The following is an 18,498-nucleotide window of genomic DNA, read 5'->3' on the forward strand; positions in this document are numbered from 1 at the left end:
TGGCCTAATGGTTAGAGAGTCGGACTCGTAATCGAAAGGTTGCGGGTTCGAGTCCCCGGCCGGCAGGAATTGTAGGTGGGGGGAGTGAATGTCCAGCGCGCTCTCTCCACCCTCAATACCACGACTGAGGTGCCCTTGAGCAAGGCACCGAATCCCCAACTGCTCCCCGGGCGCTGCAGCATGGCTGCCCACTGCTCTGTGTGTGTGTGTGTGTGTGTGTGTGTGTGTGTGTGTGTGTGTGTGTGTGTGTGTGTGTGTGTGTGTGTGTGTGTGTGTGTGTGTGTGTGTGTGTGTGTGTGCATTTGTTCACTACTCACTGCTGTGTGTGTGTGTGTGCACTTGGATGGGTTAAACGCAGAGCACCAATTTCGAGTATGGGTCACCATACTTGACAATACGTCACGACTTTACTTTTACTTTACTTTACTTTATTGTTGTCAAATAGCATGTTGCACATGAAGTTTTGCATGCTGTTCAGAAAATATTTTTTTTTATGGACAAAAAACAGGCAGAAACCCATTCATTTGGATCTGAGAGGATTCATCCTCTTCCTCCAAGTGTGTCAAGAGGACGTCACAGGGACGAACTGCCCTCGTTGAGTGCCACCTTGTCTGTTGGTAGTAGACCAGATATAAGTCATAAAGAACAGGTAAATCATTCTTTCTCTTCGTCTAATGATTGTATCATTTTATTTCCTCAATTAGGGCCTTATGAAATCTGTTTTATTTTTTCCCAGATTCCATTGTGCCCCCCCCCCCTCCAAAAAAACTGTGTTTTCTGTGAATGTTTTTCTAAATTCTGTCTGAATTGTTTAATTAAATTTGCTTCAGCAAATAAATAAATAAAAAGTCAAGTCTAATCAATGAATAAATCATTTATAAAATATTATAGTAATATTTTACAAAAATGGGCCCCAAGAAAAAAGTTCTTTTTTTAATTGATTTATTTAGTTCTTTTTTTCGCTAAATTCCAGTTTATTTTCTCCAAGTGATGTCTGTTTTTTTTTTCTTTTTTGTATTCTGTGTTTTGTGATACATATTTAACATCACAAATTTGATAAAACTTTAGAAAACAAAACATCACATTTATTTATTTATGTCAAATAAAGTGTTGAAGTTCTCCATGCCATACAGTAAATTCTATTTTTATGGACAAAAAAAACAGAAAGAAAACCATCCATCTGTATCCAAGATGATTCATCCTAGAGGACATCACAGAGACAAACTGACCCCTTTGCCCTGCATATTCTCAAATCTTGTAAGTAAACCAGGCACAAGTCTTTACTGATTCTTTCTATCATTTTTATTTCCTCATTTAGGGCCCTATGAAACCCATTTTATTTTTCTTCCCCAACTTTCGTTGTATTAGTTTGTTGTTTTCAAAAAAAAAAAAAGGGTTTTTTCCCTGTGTATTTTTTTTTTTTCTGGATTGCATTTTTTATTTAATTTTGTTGAATAACATTTTTATTATCAAGTGTCTAATTTTACAATAAATTCTGTGTTATCTGTTTTTATTTTTTATATTCTGTTTTATGATGCACATTGTTGCAGATACAAATTTTACAACAAATTTATGTATTAATGTCAAATAAAATGTTGAATATACAGTTTTGCACATTATACAGTATAAATTGAATTTTTATGACTAAATTCTTCAATTCATTCAGCATTTTCTGCATTGTGGAAAAGATAGGACCTAACCCATTCATACATGTACCTGTAGATGAAAACATAAAAGTATACTCAAATTGTTTTGAGTATATGATCACCAAAACTAATGCTACTGTTTTTAGTCATATACGGAAGACCCAGTGAGTACAAGTTTACTGTGCCGGGCAGGAAACGAGTCCAACTCCCGCAAAAGTAAGAAATCAAACAACAATCTAATTATACTAAATAGATACTACTTATACTAATTATTTTTTTCTTTGTTTTTTACTAGAATCTATGTTGAGAATGCTTCCTGTCCCACCCAGTGCTATGGAGGAGCAATGGCATGAACTCCAGCACGAGACAGACTTCCACCCTGGAAGTTACTGTCCAAAAGTTCAGATGCCTTATGTTTGCCCTCCAGGATATGTGCCCCGTAAGATTGAGATTGAGAGGTGAGCGGTTCAGATAAACATCTTACACAAATGCTTCTCAACTGGTGGGTCACAACTCAAAAATGAGCCTCAAGTCTGTTTTTATAAGCAAATTTGATTCCATTCATTCCAAATTTCATTTTCATTCAGAACAGGTTATCTGTTTTTATCAGTTTTTTCACTGTTTTATCAGTTTGTCAGTGGAACCTCTTAATGCAAATGTAAATATTTTCAACATATAGAAAAGACATCAAATCTTCTAGCCACATGAAAGTGGGGGGAGTTTTAGAAGACTTCCAGTGCCTTAAAAGTCATCTGCAAGCTACCAGTGAGGCAAAAGCAAGAACATTAACATACTTTACTGAAAATTCATCCAAAACCTCTTGGACACCAAAAATAGCAATCGAAGGGCATGGTTCAAAGGAAATATTAAGAATATTAGAAAATTATTTTAACATTGATTATATTCAGAAATGTTTCTGGAGCACCAAATCATCCTATCGGAATGATTTCTGAAGGCTCATGTGACTCTGAAGACTAGAGTAATGATGCTGAAAATTCAGCTTTCCCATCACATTTTAAATTATATATTCATATAGAAAGTTTTCTTTCAAATGAAACTCGACACTGCATCATGGCGTTTACAGTATGGAAACGCTTCTGGTCCACTGGACTCACGGAAGTGTTTCCATAGTATCAGTGCCATGATGCAGTGTTGAGTTCCCTTTCTCAGGAAACCTGGTTACATACGTAACGTGAGATGTTTGTTTTTGTTTTTATTGTAATAATATTTAACAATATTACTGCTTTTACTGTATTTTTAATCAAATAAATGTAACCTTAGTCAGCATAAGAGACTTTTTTCAAAAAGATAAAAAATCCTCCTGACTCCACTTTTCAACAATAATGTATATTAAAGTTTATTAAATATAGTATTGTTTTGATATTAACGTTTAATTTTGAGTGCAGTTTTATTTATTTGCACTGGTTGATGATAGTAAACAGTTAGATGCTCATCCAATGTTTTGTGTGTTTAAGTTTTTGTTTTTTGATTTTTACATAAAAGGCATTTTTCTAGACTGTAAATGTAGTATGCATGGATATTGTCTGTTTTAATTCCCAGACGTAGGAGGGAGTATCAGAAGTTGGATATCAAGAATCTTTTGGCTGAGCGAGGCATTGATTCCAACCAGCTGATGCTCAAAAACGAGACGAGTCCGCCAGTTTCAAACTATCTTTCTCTAGAGGTCATGCATGTTCTTGTATACTGTTTTAATGAAATATTTATGAAATATTCATATTTTAATGTCCCGGTTTGCTTGTGGCTTTTCCCCTCATTTTGGTGTCCATGTAGATGCTTCAGTTTAAAATCTTGCATCTTTCTGTTTCATTGGCTGCGTAATTGTGTGTTTTGTGCAAGTGGCTCATTTTGTGTCTATTAACGTGCTTTGTGTAACATCAGATATTCGACAATGAGGACTTTGACTGCCATACTCCAGAGGAATGGCTGGCTTTAGGTTACGAGCAAGGCTCCATCAACCGCAAACCTGTTCCTGCCAAAGCCCTGTTGCCGACAAAAAACAGCATCCCACCTGGTACAGTGCTGTCTAAACCCTCTGGAAATACCTGACATATTGTAGTCGAATGGATCCCATCATTTGTCTTGTAGTTCATTCTGAAAATAAATCCATCTTATAGCCCATCCAGTGGGAGCCATATGGGCACATGTGGGAAAAATTAAATGTCTGTTCTTCATGTGTTTGTCATGTAGTGGATCCAGAGAGTCCAGCTTTGGAGTATTCTTGGCAGTTGGTTGGGGTGCTACAGTACAGCCAGGAGAAGAAGGAGTACTTGGTGCATAAAGCAGACTGTAATGGATGGGTTCGAGGTCCTGATGGAAAACCTATTTTGAATGGAGGACAGAGAGAAGGCATGTTCAATAGCCAAGGTTAACCTTGGTTATTTTAAACACCACATGAAACAGTTTGAAGAGCACTTTTTTGAATTTGGCGAATTTCCTGTTGAAATAAAAAGTAGTGATATTGTCACATATACGTCTCCTCCCAGAAGAGAAAGAAAGTTAAAAAAAAAATGTTTAGATGTCTACTAAAGGAACTTTAGTATCATATAAAAGCATCAAACTAAACAGACATCAGCAAACCACAAAGCATAAGTTTTGAGTGTTTAACTCAGTGATGTAAGTAAACTTTTCACTATCCACTATATTCACTATATTTGACTTCTGTTTCTATTCCATTATGTTTCCTTTCTTTCCCAAGGGGCTTTGTCACTGCATGAAGGACAATACTGGGTTCCTAGGATCAGGCTGCTGTTTTGTGCAGAGGACCCACATGTCTTTGCCCAGAGAGTCCAGTTTGCCCAGGACTTAAGACAGTACACTGAGGCCATGATCTTATACCATCTTTCCATTGACTGTATGCTAGATTGGAGTGGCACCCCCACCCTTGACCTCACCAGTTTAGAACGCATCAGAAATTATGCAGTCTCCACACCAGGCCTCCATTTTAAACAGTGAGAAGAATTGAAGTATTAATAGGATCAAATAATTTTACATTTTGATGTATGCAATTGTCAGAATAGAATGTTAAAATCAGATAAAAATTAAACTATGAGGGGGAAAAACACCATGTAATGCTATGTTTTATACACTACCTTTAAAAAAAATTGGGGTCAGTAAGATTTTCTTTTCAACAATGACAGTAAAAGCGTTTATAACATTACAAAATATTTCAAATTTCAAATAAATGCTGTTCATTTGAACCTTTTGTTCATCAGGTGACATTGAAGACTGAAGTAATGACTTCAGCTTTGCCTTCACAGAATTAAATTATATTTTAAAACAGAAAACTGTTATTTTAAATTGTAAAAAAAATTCTGAATATTACTGTTTTACTGATCAAATAAACGCATCCTTGGTGAGCATAAGAGTGTTTTAAAACATAACAGAATCTTACCGACCCCAAACTATTGAACAGTAGTGTATTTGTTTTTTTGTTTTTTGTCCCTGAATATCCAGGGGTTTCACATAAAATATGATTTTCGTGCATCTGCAGACAATGTATTGCCTCTTAAAAAGAAGTTAATTTCAAGCACTGGTGTACTGCACAGTAAAAAAAAATGAAACAAATTCCATTGTACCCAAGTATAATCATTAAAAGACATTAAATAAAACATTAAGAGTTTCCTATAAAAATCATCCGCACCTTCCATCAACACCAGATTCCAGCAATTCCAGAAAACACAGCATATAATTATGTAAACAATTACTGATGTCTGCTGCACAGAATTATCACAGCTAGTATTAGTTTGTTTTTCAATAAACACATATGTCTATACAGTCTACAGGAGTTTGTGAAGGAGCTGGAGGAAGAGCTTCGTTTGGAGTACATTCACACTATGAACCGGATGTGCTTTGATAAGGTGGTACAGGAAAGCCCAGAAGAGTTCCCCCACATCAAAATTCCTCAAAAAGAACCCGAGAAAGTTCCTGAGAAAGGTAGAGAGATGGACATCAAAAGAAAGGAGACTGTCTGGGATTTCATGTTGTTGATTAATTTTATGGGCCCACCCACAGCATGCTGTCTCCTTTCCTCCTAGGCCTTGTGTCAGTCCCTGACTATCCTTTTGAGAAGAACCGTGCAGCTTTTGTCTTTAATACTCTGCTCACTAAGCCTGAGGTGATCACTGTGCTGTCCATAGTGAGAGAAGAATGCAACAGGGTGGCAAAAATGAGCCTGTTCCATGTCAGCTTCACAAAATCACTTAGCTTGGAGGAGTTTGAGTCGGCAGAATCTCAGAAACACGCACAGGTATACAAAATATCACCTATACACATACACATACAAATGGGCCTCTGTGTCATCATACGCTCTTTGTCTTCCTTCAGGTTCAATTGTTTCTACAAGAGTCATGGCTGGACATTTTATGTACTGGGATTTCTAGTCTGCATGGAAGTTGTGACTGGTACAATCTCTCTGTATCCAACTGGGATGTTTACCATATGTCTAAATTGTGTCGCTTGATGGCACTGATACGCAGCATTCAGCAGGACACACTCAGGTTCCTGGTACAGGACTCCCTGGCCAGCTTAGCCAAATTATTGCTCAATGCTTGCCACAATGTCCTACAATGCCCCAAAGATCTGACCTGGGGCCCTGATCTCATAAACAGCCCATTCAAGTATGTGAATTCTCATTATCCTGGTTACTGCTTCTTAATTATGCTTGTAGGATTATGTTTGATGTTGCTTTATATTACATGTCTTTAAATGATAAAAGCTAAATCGGTGGTTCAACATTAAATTGTTTTTTTGTTTTTTTTTACATTTTATTAAGAGGTAAATGTCAGCTTATAAACTGTAGGAGGACCTTCAGATACTCATCTAGATAAAAGGGTAGCCTTTGGAGTCAAAAGAAACAAGATCTAAATAAGATCAACTGAGTGCCATTGTGTTATACTGTATGTAACATATCCATGATCCAACATTATTTTATGCAGGCCAAAAAAGAAACCCCTATTCTCAGTGGATTTGGTACTTGATCAAACTGGTGTTGGTTACAGCACTCCTCTAGAGAGCTTTGAGACCTCCGTTATCAACCTGTTTGATAAAGGAATTCTGTCCACACACAACATACCTCAACTAGACAAGGTTCCCTTATTGCTTGTACATAAATAATTTTTATGAAGAAATTATATTACTATATTATCAAACAAAGCCAGAATTATTTGGTAAAATTGCTTATTAAATTATTAAAATTATATTTCTGAAGGCTTTGTTCTGTTTTTTTTCCTTCCCGTTCTCTCAGTTTGTAATGAAGAACCTGCTCGTCGTTGGATGTGTGTTAGATACAGTGGCCTTGTGGGAACCCGATGTCAACAATCTGAGGGAGAGTATCAGTTTGGCCCTGAAACAGGCCATCATACCTCTTAGAGCCTACGCCTGTGAATATGAGTGCCACCTTGAGCTCTACAATTCAGATATCAACACTTTTTTAGAGTAAATCTCTATATTGTTTGCAAAAAATTTTTTTTGAGAGACCAGTATACTATGCACTGTAATGTGCTAAGGAGCAAGGATTGTTCTTCTGCTTATATTTTTGTGTCTCAAAGGTCGCACAGTCAGGAGAACCAGACCGTTCAGGAAGTGAAGCAGGAAGTTCTGGAGCACCTGAGGGAGATGGAACTTTTAAATCAGTCCATCCCTTCTGCCATCATCATCGGTCCCTTTGAGGTCAGCGTGGAGGCCGTTCGGCAAAGCCTGGTGAAGAAACGCAGAGCCCTCGCCGGTGCAGTGCTGGACCAACTCGCTCTGAGGTTACGTCAACAGATACAGGATGTGAGTTAGTGTTCATTAGGACTAGAAACATTTTTATCAAGTCTGAATGTATAGCTGTTATGTAATATTGTGTGTGTGTGTGTGTGTGTGTGTTTCAGGCAAGTACAGAGTGTAAAGCCATCAGCAGAAAGCTGTCAGAGAAACCCAGCAGCATTGAGGAACTCATAGAGCAGAGAGAATGGATGAAATTACTCCCTGAGCAACTCAAAACACATGAAGTACAGTCACTGTATTATTATTTATTATTTTAACGTTATCTGTTGTGTTTTGCCTTTATTGGCAATGAATAGTGGAGTAGTGACTGAAAACAGTACCACCATGTTGAATATCACAGCACATGCACTACCCACTGGCCACATCTTCCTAATTTTGATAGTACTTCTCTTGCTTTTTAAATGACTTTGTCAAATTGTTAAATGATATGTCATGCCATCCTCTTTATTGTTACTTAGTAGTTTTTGTGTGCTTTGGCTATGGAAGTTAACACTTGACTTCCTGTCACCATTGCCATTCCATCAGCATCTGTTGCTTAAAGTCCCTAGTATTTTAAAAAAATCCTCATTGCATTGTTGCATTTAATGCCGAATGACTTTTTTTCTGTCTTCCTCTGCTAATGGCCTCCTGCAGGAGTGTTTGTCCAAAGCTATGTCTGATTATGAGCTAATAGATGAATTCTTCTACAGTCTCTCCGATGAGGATGTCAGTGAGAAGTGAGTTCATCATTGCCTCGCCATTAAATTAAATAGTGTTTTAACACAGTTGCTTTTAACTAATCTAATATCAGCCATTCTACTCATCTATATTACATTTCTTCAGTAGCTGAGTTCCTAAATACTAAATTTTGTGTAGGTGGACAGCAGTGGCCTGGCCCTGGATGATCCTGAACCAGATGGAGAGAGTGAAAGCCCAGCATGCTGAGGATGAAGAACGCTTCCTTAAGATTCAGCTTGTCGACCAAAACAGCTTCCTGGATCTCTTGAATGTCCTGCAGGTCAGAATCATAAAGTCAAGAATACGATGTTTTGCCTTGAATAGATGGTCACTCTGGGCATTGGAATTAAGTCACCTCTGTTCATTTTCAGATGACGGTGGCTGGATTATCTGGTTACACAAACCTTGGGCGAGCGCATGAGGTGGCAAATGAGGTGCGGAGAGTGAGCAAGCAACTGAAAGAGTGTCAGGAAATGGCACAGCTTTACAACAACCGTGAACGACTCTTTGACAAACCAGTCTCTAATGTAGGTTAACTTTACACGCAAATTTGTGTGTAGTGATTCATTGTTTTATTATTTTGTGTCTATGTCATTAATGAGACAATATTTTTGTTCTAAGAACGTAAAAATAAATAATATTTTTAACTGAAAAATCTCTGGTATATGTTTTATGGATGTGGTGTAGTACACCGAGCTACAGAAGCTGAACAAAGAGTTTCAGCCATTTTATGACCTGTGGAAGACAACATCTGATTGGCTGCGTTGGCATGAAAGCTGGCTCAATGACCCTCTGTCAGCCATCAACCCTGAACAATTGGAGTATAATGTCAATGATGCTTACAAGACTATGCACCAGTGTGTCAAACAGTTTAAAGACATTCCTGGTGAGTAGGAAAAAATGTTAGAGGACACAAACAAATATTGCATGTTTTTGTGTTATACCTAACTAACATCAAGAATGAGGTACGTTTTCCTGTTTACTAACTAACATCAAGAATGAGGTACGTTTTCCTGTTTACAAGTGAAGTTTAAACTTCTGTTCATAACATGTTTTTATCATTGACTCTATTCAGCCTGTCAAGACGTGGCATCTGAAATCCGGACTAAGATTGAAGAGTTCCGTCCATTCATTCCTCTGATCCGGGGCCTGAGGAATCCTGGCATGCGGAACCGCCACTGGGAACTTCTTTCTGAACGTATTAACATGAATATTAAGTCTACAGCAAACCTCACTTTTTCCCTTTGTCTGGAGCTGGGCCTACAAAATCATGCAGAGGAAATCACCCAAGTGGCTCAGGAGGCTGGAAAAGAATATGCTATTGAGCAAGTGAGTGCAATATTTGTCCCATGTAGTTGTTTTTCAGATGTATTTTGTATTTATCAGGCACATAAGAACACTGTGTTTTTGGTAGTATATGAAATAAGCAATGTATGCTCTTTTTCCATGTTACCTGCACCCAGATATCTCCCATTTATTTGCCAGTAAAAAGCCGCCAGATGACTCAAAGCTGACATTTTGCATCACCTAGTGGACTTTTGACAGCTCCAGGGCTTTTGTTAAAGCTACAGCTTGCACTTCCGCATTTTTTATTTATGTTTTTTTTTTTTTTTTTTTTTTGCATTTCTTCTTCGTAGACAGCCAAGTTTTATCACAAGCTCATCTTGTCAGTGGTGAATTACTCCTTTAAATTTAATCAGCAAATAAAAAAAAATCAAGTAGAATTCATTTTTTAATTAGAAATTACAATACATTGTGGGATCATTTGTTAAGGTTTATTGAGCCCTGAGGTAGTGCTGCACCACAAGGACCTCTAAGGCCAGAAGTGGAGCAGCACTGCATGACCCACTAAGCCCAGTGGTGGAGCTGCACCATGGCGCTCACTACATTTCAAAGCTATAGGGGCGTTTGTACAGTTGTGGCTGATATCAGATCGTAATTCAAAATTCAAAACATTGTCTCTAGAGGCACTAAACTCATATTTTATGAGATGTTTTCTAGCCCTTCGATAAATTATACAAATGAACAATATCACAGGAATATTTTTGCTTATTGATATTTTTTCTGAACTGCATAACAGAACAATTCCACGCACATATTACATGTATGTCATATGACAGGATTTTTGCTCTCATACATAGGCTCTGATAAAGATGGAGGAGGAATGGTCAACAGTTATGTTTGAGGTGATGCCTTATAAGGAGACAGGGACTTACATCTTGAAGAGCCCAGACGAAGCTTCTCAGCTCCTGGATGACCACATTGTAATGACCCAGAGCATGGCCTTCTCCCCATATAAAAAACCCTTTGAGGAGAGAATCAGCAAATGGGAAAGTAAATTGAAAATGACACAGGTAAGCCAATCATCCTGCAGGTATGATTCTGAAATCCACAAGATGAGGTACTTTTGGATTGTTTGTTTAGTTTGCATGTAGGCGTCTTCGCCAAAAACAATAACTAAACGTCTTTGTGTTTTGTGGTATTCTGCTGCTAGGAAGTATTAGAAGAGTGGCTTATCTGTCAGCGGTCGTGGCTGTACATGGAACCTATTTTCAGCTCTGATGACATCAACCGCCAGCTGCCTGTGGAAGGGAAGAGGTATCTGACCATGGAGCGCACCTGGAGGAAGATCATGAAGGCTGCCCATGATAACAATAAGGTGAGCATGGTCAGACTATATTTGATTTGTCAGTGGTTCACCAAAGAATTGAGATGTGATTGTCTTTATGAGCCCAGGTGATTGAGGTGTGTCCCGAACCACGTCTATTGGCCAGTCTCAAAGATTGTAACAATTTACTGGAGCTCGTGCAGAAAGGACTGAGTGAATACCTGGAGACCAAGCGAAGCGCCTTCCCCAGGTAAAAAAATTATCAGTTTTATGGTTTCATTCAACAGTAGGGAAGATCCAGGGCAATTCACTAAACAATAATTTGCCATTTACCATTCAATTTAATTTCTTAGCACTTTAAAGTTAAATCCAACTCTGCAGCGTCATTATAGTTGTTGAAGCAATTATTTAAGAACTCTCTTGTTGTCTGGTTGTAGATTTTACTTTTTGTCAGATGATGAGTTGCTGGAGATTTTATCTCAGACTAAAGATCCAACAGCAGTGCAGCCACATCTCCGCAAATGCTTTGAGAACGTCGCCCGGGTGAGTCCTCTTTTGCATCCAACAGATCTGATTTGCTGTAATATGTTTACTATATTATAGAAAATATCATTTTGGGGATATAATATTATAGTGTTTCAATTAATGTCAGAAATTCTGAAATCTGTTGTACCACATGCAGCTCCAGTTCCAGTCAGATCTGCTGATCACACACATGTACTCTGCTGAGGGAGAGGAAGTACAGTTGTCCGTCCCTGTGTCTCCTACTGGGAATGTGGAACATTGGTTGCGGGAAGTGGAGAACTCAATGAAGGCCAGTGTAAGAGACAACATTTGTCGTTCACTGCAAGCCTATGTAGAGGTAAGTTTTGTTTCTTATTTTGTAGATGTCAAGTCAGTGATTTTTAACAAAGTGCATGGCTAAAACAATTTTTGTTTGTTTGTTTTATGTAAATGGACCTTTAATCAAGTGCACTGGATTTTTGTTACAGCCTAAACACAATGTGTCTTATAATAACAAGTAGTTTATGTTGTCAGTGAATGTTTTGATCTAAAGTCTCAACCCTGCCTGCAGAGTCCTCGTACAGAGTGGGTGTTGTCCTGGCCTGGCCAGGTGGTGATCGCTGGCTGTCAAACATTTTGGACCCAAGAGGTGTCAGAGTCTCTGGATAAGGGAGACCTTGCAGATCGGCTTTATCCACAGCTACAAACACAGGTACGGTTTGTTTCCAACAGTACAAACAATTAAACATTCCTTGGGATGTTTTGTGCATTACAATGTTGTATATTCTAATAAGGAACATAGGATATAAGTTAAAGGGTGTGTTTGTATATGCCCAAACAGTTGGGAGATTTGGTGCAGCTGGTGCGGGGTCGTCTGTCAAAGATGCAGCGGGCGGTACTCTCAGCACTCATTGTGATCGAAGTGCATGCTAAAGATGTGGCAGCAAAGCTGGTTGAGGAGAAAGTGTCTAGTGTCAATGACTTTGAGTGGATCAGCCAACTGAGGTTATACAATATAAAATCAATATATATACAGTATAAATATAATATATATTTATATATATTGTTCGTAACATTATAATAGTAGTATTTTAAAAGTAGTAATATGGGTAACACTTTACAACAGGGGTCACCACACTCGGTCATGGAGGGCCGGTGTCCTGCAGAGTTTAGCGCCAACTTGCCTCAACACACCTGCCTTGAAGTTTCAAGTATACCAAGCAAGACCTTGATTAGCTGGTTCAGGTGTGTTTGATTAGGGTTAGAGCTAAACTCTGCAGGACACCAGCCCTCCAGGAACAAGTTTGGTGACCCCTGCTTTACAAGAAGGTTCATTAGTTAACTACATTAGTTAACATGAACTAAGAATGGACAATACTTCTACAGCATTTAGTAATCTTAGTTAATGTTAATTCCAGCATTTACTAATGCATTATTAAAATCACAAGTTGTGCTTGTTAACATTAGTTAATGCACTATGAACTAACATGAACAAACAGTGAGCGACTGTATTTTTTAGTAACTAAAATTAACAGAGATTTATAAATACTATAATAAATGTAGGGTTCATTGTTCATTCATGTTAATTAACACATTAACTAAGAGTAAGGAATTACACCTTATTGTAAAGTATTACCGTAATGTGTGTGTGTGTGTGTGTGTGTGTGTGTCTGTGTGTATAGAGAGAGAGAGAGAGAGACATCAGTTTACTGTACATGTGTTAGTGTTTGTGTTTTCATAGATATTACTGGCGTAATGACCTGTACATCAGAGCAGTGAATGCTGAGTTCTTGTATGGTTATGAGTACCTTGGTAACTCAGGACGACTTGTTATCACTCCATTGACAGACAGGTGACATTTAGAAAACTGAACTTCATTTATATGTAGCTGTACATATGCTTTGCAAAGAAAAGTATTTTACAGGATACTTTCTTTGTGAGAAATTAAAATGATATACAATGTTTGTCCATCACACAGGTGCTACCTCACCCTGACTGGTGCACTTCACTTAAAGTTTGGAGGTGCCCCGGCAGGCCCTGCGGGTACAGGAAAGACAGAGACCACTAAAGACCTGGGCAAAGCTCTGGCCATCCAGACTGTAGTTTTTAACTGCTCTGATCAGCTGGACTTCATAGCCATGGGCAAGTTCCTCAAAGGCTTGGCTAGTTCAGGGGCTTGGGCCTGCTTTGATGAATTCAATCGAATTGATGTGGAGGTTTTATCAGTTGTGGCTCAACAGATCACAACAATTCAAAAAGCCCAGCAGCAAAGAGTGAGTAAAATCATACACTTGAGGCCTACTATTTAAACACTATCATACATGCATGTTAAGGACAGAAGGCAAGTTTTGTTTTTTTACAACATAACTTTCATACATCACACATCATATCTAGGAAATTATTTTTTAATTATTATCCTTATTTTTATAGACTAGAAAATCATGAAAATTCATTGGTAAAAATGTGTGGAAAACCCTGATGTCCTGTTTGTTGTATTCAGGTGAAGAAATTTGTATTTGAAGGCATGGAAATCTCTCTTGTTCCATCCTGTGCGGTCTTCATCACTATGAATCCTGGCTATGCTGGTCGCACTGAACTACCAGATAATTTAAAGGTAATTTAAATGTATGGAACTCGCCAATAGCAATGTAAAAGCTCAAAATAAAAAAGACTGATTGAAAATGTACTGTATGTATTCCTTAGGCCCTCTTCCGTCCTGTGGCTATGATGATCCCTGATTACGCCATGATAGCGGAGATCTCTCTTTACTCATTCGGCTTCAGTGATGCCAAAGTCTTGTCCAAAAAAATTACCAGCACTTTCAAACTGTCCTCAGAACAGCTCAGCTCACAGGTTTGACTTTTATGGCATGACATGCAGACATTTGAGTGAATTTCATGGAAACTGTCAGGAAAGAAAAATGAAAAAGAAGAAAACTAGGCTTCATCTGCTTGATTCTTCTGTTTGTTTTACTTGTTCATTCAGACTTCTTCTATTTGTTTTGTATGAAATTCACTTTGTTGCATGTTGTCAATTAGGACCACTATGATTTTGGAATGAGAGCTGTAAAAACTGTGATCTCTGCTGCTGGAAACTTGAAGAGGGAAAATCCTGATATGAATGAGGTTTGATGATGCACAATATTTGTATGCATGTTTGAACTGCAGTATTCTATAAAAGTTGTTGAACTTTTTTATGCAGTTTAATCTCTTCTTTAAGCACCACAGATTTAAAACCATCTGCTGCTGAACAAATTGTATGATTTATGCAGGAGCTGATATGCCTGCGTGCCATCAGAGACGTCAATGTACCAAAGTTCCTTCAGGATGACCTCAAGCTCTTCAATGGCATTGTGTCTGACCTCTTCCCCAAGATCCGCGAAGAGCCAATAGACTATGGTACCCTAGAAGAGTCCATCAGGAATGTCTGTGCCACCAAGTGCCTTAAAGATGTGGATGGTGAGTGTGCGGTAGAATTATGTGATTTAAGATAAAACAGAAGAAAACAATAGCAAATCATATTTCTTATCGAATTGATTATGTGGAACTATTAGTTAGCTCTAAATATTTTTGATATCTATTTGCTACAGTGTTTTTTTGGGAGAAAAAGTCATATTAAATGCTAAATTGGTTAGTCAGCAAATTCATTTTGAGTGTTTTTCTTGTCTTGCAGGGTTTATAACCAAGTGTATTCAATTGTATGAGACGACTGTAGTCAGACACGGTCTAATGTTGGTAGGACCTTCAGGCTCTGGGAAAACAAAGGTAAGCTTCACTAGTACACAAACCAGAGCACAAATGAGCAAGCTGCAACAAAAATGGCAAATTCTGATTTTGGAATTCTCTTATATGCACTCTCACATACTTACAGTGTTATGAAGTGCTGGGAGCAGCAATGACAGCCCTGAAAGGCCAGCCCTCAGTTAGTGGAGGAGTGTATGAGTCTGTACAGACCTTCGTGCTCAACCCAAAATCCATCACTATGGGGCAACTTTATGGAGAATTTGATCCGCTTACTCATGAATGGTGAGTTCACTCTGGATTTATTGTAATAACAGTGCTGTACAGGTTGACGCAGCTCTCTGGTTGCGCTTTGTTGACCTGAGTTTACTATCCAATGCAGGTGTTTTAAAGTTGGATGTAAAAGTGAACATAAGAGTCTTAATTTTCTCCCAACATCAGAGCCACTGAGGATACAGTGAATTAGTTTTATTTTTGTTTTGTTTCTGAATACACAAAAAACGTAAGAGAGGGGTGGGGTGAGCAGTAGCTCATTTAAAAAGACATGCACCAAAATGGATCGCTGTGAACAATGCTGCTTTTGACAAGGTACAAAAGTATTGTTTTAGATGACCATTGGGGAATTTTCACCAAAGTATGTTGCAGACATTTCATGAAGACCCTAAAGAATCAAACCAGCTTATGGAAAATTGGCATCCGATGCCCCGTTAAATAAAGGGAAAAAATTATTAAAAAGATATCTTGCAAAAAAAAAAAAAAAGAGTGCAGGTTGTTAAAAGGACTCAAACTGTTAAATTACAGGACAGATGGTATACTGTCTTGTCTCATTCGGGATGGAGCTTCCTCCATGGACCAGGAGAAGAAGTGGTACATGTTTGATGGACCTGTGGATGCTGTGTGGATCGAGAATATGAACACGGTTCTGGATGACAACAAGAAACTGTGTCTAAGCTCTGGCGAGATCATCAAACTCTCTGAGGTATGTGAATTTCTGCTAATAGCTCAGTGTTGTACCTCCTTTGTTTAACTATAATAATAATTTTCTGTTTTTCTGACAAATGTTTGGCCCTCAGGTGATGACTATGATGTTTGAGGTGCAGGATTTGGCAGTGGCATCTCCTGCCACAGTTTCTCGCTGTGGCATGGTATATCTTGAGCCCAGTATTCTGGGTCTGACTCCATTCACAGAATGTTGGCTCCGCACGATCCCTGACATGTTTCAGCCCTATACAGATCAACTGAACTCTCTCTTCACTAGGTTCTTACAGGTGATTGGTCCTGCAGTGTTTTTTTATTTTTAAATTAAATACTATAAATTGAATTAAAAGCACTGTAGTTTATGTGGTCTACAGCCTAAACTAAATCTGCTGATCAAATAAAAGTGAACATATTGTAAGGTATGTAGTTCATTGCCTATCAAGGTTTTGAGATGTTGTTATGTGCTGCCCCAGGATTCCATCCAATTTGTCAGAAAATCAGTGAAGGAGGTGATCACCTCCATGGACAGCAATCTTACCTGCTCTCTGCTCAAACTGATGGACTGTTTCTTTCAGCCCTTCATCCCACGAGAGGTTAGAGAACTTTTTAGTAATACATACAGTGGTGCAACTAATTTATTCATGGCTAAACCTAATTTTGTGTGTGTGGTCAGGGTAAGAAGCCCCCTTCCCAGGAGAAACTGTCTCGGCTGCAGGAGCTGATTGAGCCCTGGTTTATCTTTTCACTCATATGGAGTGTTGGAGCTACAGGAGACGCTGCCAGCTCCCAACGTTTCAGTTCATGGCTCAGGGGCAAGATGGTTGAAGAAAAGGTCAATAGTAGCATAAATTTATCATGAAGCTCAGTGCTATCAGCAATGATTTACATGCTGTAGATAATTAAACAGAAGTGCCACAGAGTATTCAAATAATTTTTATTGCTTTTTTTGAAAGTTTATTCATTCAGAGCTGCATTTTGAAAACCTCATTTGTTTGTTTTTCAGGTCCAACTGTTTTTCCCTGAGGAGGGACTAGTGTACGATTACCATTTAGATGATGCAGGAATAAGTTGTTTTGATGAGGAGGAGGAGGAGGAGGATGGAAAAGAGAGGAAGGTGAGAATGTTTTATGAAATATTGAAATTAATTCACAAAACATTTTTGAGAGATACTTTTGATTAAAAGAAATTAAATCATTTTCAAAAGATAGAATAAACATGCATTCATTTGATTATTCAAATGCTTCAGGTTCAATGGGTCAATTGGATGAAATATGCCCAGGAAGTAGTCATCACCCCAGAAACTAGCTACTCTGACATCATTGTGCCCACAGTCGACACTGTTCGCATGTCCTTCCTGATAGACATGCTGCTTTCCAATAAGAAGCCTGTGGGTAGTTTTGACTCTCAGTCTACATGCAGTTAACTTAATGTCATATGGTTGTGCTGCTAAACTTGCTTCCTCCTTTCATTTGTCAGGTCTTGTGCATTGGGCCAACTGGCACTGGAAAGACCCTCACCATATCAGACAAGCTTCTCAAGAACATGCCTGCTGAATACATCACTCACTTCCTAATGTTCTCCGCTCGCACCACCGCCAACCAGACTCAAGACTATATCGACAGCAAACTTGACAGAAGGTTCTTCCACTGTCTCTTCCTCTTATCAGTCTGTTACTGATACATTTTTTCTCTGTACATATTACTAGATTTTTTGTATTTACACATCTTACTTGCAGACGTAAAGGTGTGTTTGGGCCTCCTTTGGGAAAATATTTTATTTTCTTCATTGATGATCTGAACATGCCCATGCTGGAAACATATGGAGCTCAGCCTCCCATTGAACTGCTGCGCCAGTGGATGGATCACGGAGGCTGGTATGACAGGAAACAGATAGGTGTGTAAAAAGTTGGGTCAGTACGTTTTTTAAAAGAAATGAATACTTTTATTCAACAAAGATGCATTAAAGTGATCTCAAGCGACGGAAAGATTTCTATTTCACATAAATACTATTGTTTTGGTCATTCTGTTCATCAAAGAATCCTTGGTTTCTACAAAAAATATTAAGCAGCATTCCTGAATGATAGCATACAAAAATACTTTTTTACAAACTCTGATTCATCCTCTGTGTTTAACAGGCACATTTAAAAACCTTGTTGACATAAACTTTGCATGTGCCATGGGCCCTCCTGGTGGCGGCAGGAACCCCATCACTCAACGCTTCACACGCCACTTCAACTTCCTGTCCTTCACTGAAATGGAGGACGCCAGCAAGAAGAAGATCTTTTCCACCATCCTGGGGAGCTGGATGGGTGAGTGACAGTCATCATGTGGGTATCTAGATATGAATGTTTTTCAATGTGGGTTTTCATCAGGAAACACCTGTCAGAAGCGTTGGTAGCATTTTAAATGATGTTTTTGATGTTCTGATTTATTTATTTTTTTTATTTTTTTTACAGATGGAAATATGAGTAAAAAGGACACCAGCAGTAAGCTTGATACAGGGAGAGAAACAGAAAGAT

The 18,498-nt window shown here is 38.4% G+C and overlaps 1 protein-coding gene across 1 annotated transcript in view; it reads left to right on the forward strand.

The window, feature by feature from the left end:
* Positions 1 to 1,955: 1,955 nt before the first annotated feature.
* Positions 1,956 to 18,498, forward strand: part of dnah1 (dynein, axonemal, heavy chain 1) — a gene marked incomplete at its 5' end in the record, with an annotated part of 35,063 nt that continues 18,520 nt past the window's right edge. Inside the window, 41 exons of the mRNA XM_079393003.1 lie at positions 1,956 to 2,104; positions 3,207 to 3,330; positions 3,546 to 3,678; positions 3,855 to 4,031; positions 4,384 to 4,615; positions 5,443 to 5,600; positions 5,702 to 5,913; positions 5,991 to 6,283; positions 6,602 to 6,752; positions 6,910 to 7,100; positions 7,214 to 7,439; positions 7,538 to 7,657; positions 8,067 to 8,149; positions 8,289 to 8,430; positions 8,522 to 8,677; positions 8,838 to 9,036; positions 9,226 to 9,479; positions 10,292 to 10,504; positions 10,645 to 10,809; positions 10,887 to 11,008; positions 11,196 to 11,301; positions 11,441 to 11,620; positions 11,834 to 11,974; positions 12,104 to 12,267; positions 13,004 to 13,114; positions 13,241 to 13,535; positions 13,763 to 13,876; positions 13,966 to 14,115; positions 14,301 to 14,387; positions 14,534 to 14,720; positions 14,935 to 15,026; positions 15,133 to 15,287; positions 15,804 to 15,981; positions 16,076 to 16,270; positions 16,454 to 16,573; positions 16,654 to 16,812; positions 16,984 to 17,094; positions 17,227 to 17,367; positions 17,457 to 17,617; positions 17,716 to 17,873; positions 18,115 to 18,288. Coding sequence (XP_079249129.1) covers positions 1,956 to 2,104; positions 3,207 to 3,330; positions 3,546 to 3,678; positions 3,855 to 4,031; positions 4,384 to 4,615; positions 5,443 to 5,600; positions 5,702 to 5,913; positions 5,991 to 6,283; positions 6,602 to 6,752; positions 6,910 to 7,100; positions 7,214 to 7,439; positions 7,538 to 7,657; positions 8,067 to 8,149; positions 8,289 to 8,430; positions 8,522 to 8,677; positions 8,838 to 9,036; positions 9,226 to 9,479; positions 10,292 to 10,504; positions 10,645 to 10,809; positions 10,887 to 11,008; positions 11,196 to 11,301; positions 11,441 to 11,620; positions 11,834 to 11,974; positions 12,104 to 12,267; positions 13,004 to 13,114; positions 13,241 to 13,535; positions 13,763 to 13,876; positions 13,966 to 14,115; positions 14,301 to 14,387; positions 14,534 to 14,720; positions 14,935 to 15,026; positions 15,133 to 15,287; positions 15,804 to 15,981; positions 16,076 to 16,270; positions 16,454 to 16,573; positions 16,654 to 16,812; positions 16,984 to 17,094; positions 17,227 to 17,367; positions 17,457 to 17,617; positions 17,716 to 17,873; positions 18,115 to 18,288 — 6,679 coding nt within the window. The remainder of the gene's footprint in view (positions 2,105 to 3,206; positions 3,331 to 3,545; positions 3,679 to 3,854; positions 4,032 to 4,383; positions 4,616 to 5,442; positions 5,601 to 5,701; positions 5,914 to 5,990; positions 6,284 to 6,601; positions 6,753 to 6,909; positions 7,101 to 7,213; positions 7,440 to 7,537; positions 7,658 to 8,066; positions 8,150 to 8,288; positions 8,431 to 8,521; positions 8,678 to 8,837; positions 9,037 to 9,225; positions 9,480 to 10,291; positions 10,505 to 10,644; positions 10,810 to 10,886; positions 11,009 to 11,195; positions 11,302 to 11,440; positions 11,621 to 11,833; positions 11,975 to 12,103; positions 12,268 to 13,003; positions 13,115 to 13,240; positions 13,536 to 13,762; positions 13,877 to 13,965; positions 14,116 to 14,300; positions 14,388 to 14,533; positions 14,721 to 14,934; positions 15,027 to 15,132; positions 15,288 to 15,803; positions 15,982 to 16,075; positions 16,271 to 16,453; positions 16,574 to 16,653; positions 16,813 to 16,983; positions 17,095 to 17,226; positions 17,368 to 17,456; positions 17,618 to 17,715; positions 17,874 to 18,114; positions 18,289 to 18,498) is intronic.

The sequence above is a fragment of the Barbus barbus genome, assembly GCF_936440315.1.
Source record: "Barbus barbus genome assembly, chromosome: 35".
Taxonomy (NCBI): Eukaryota; Metazoa; Chordata; class Actinopteri; order Cypriniformes; family Cyprinidae; genus Barbus; species Barbus barbus.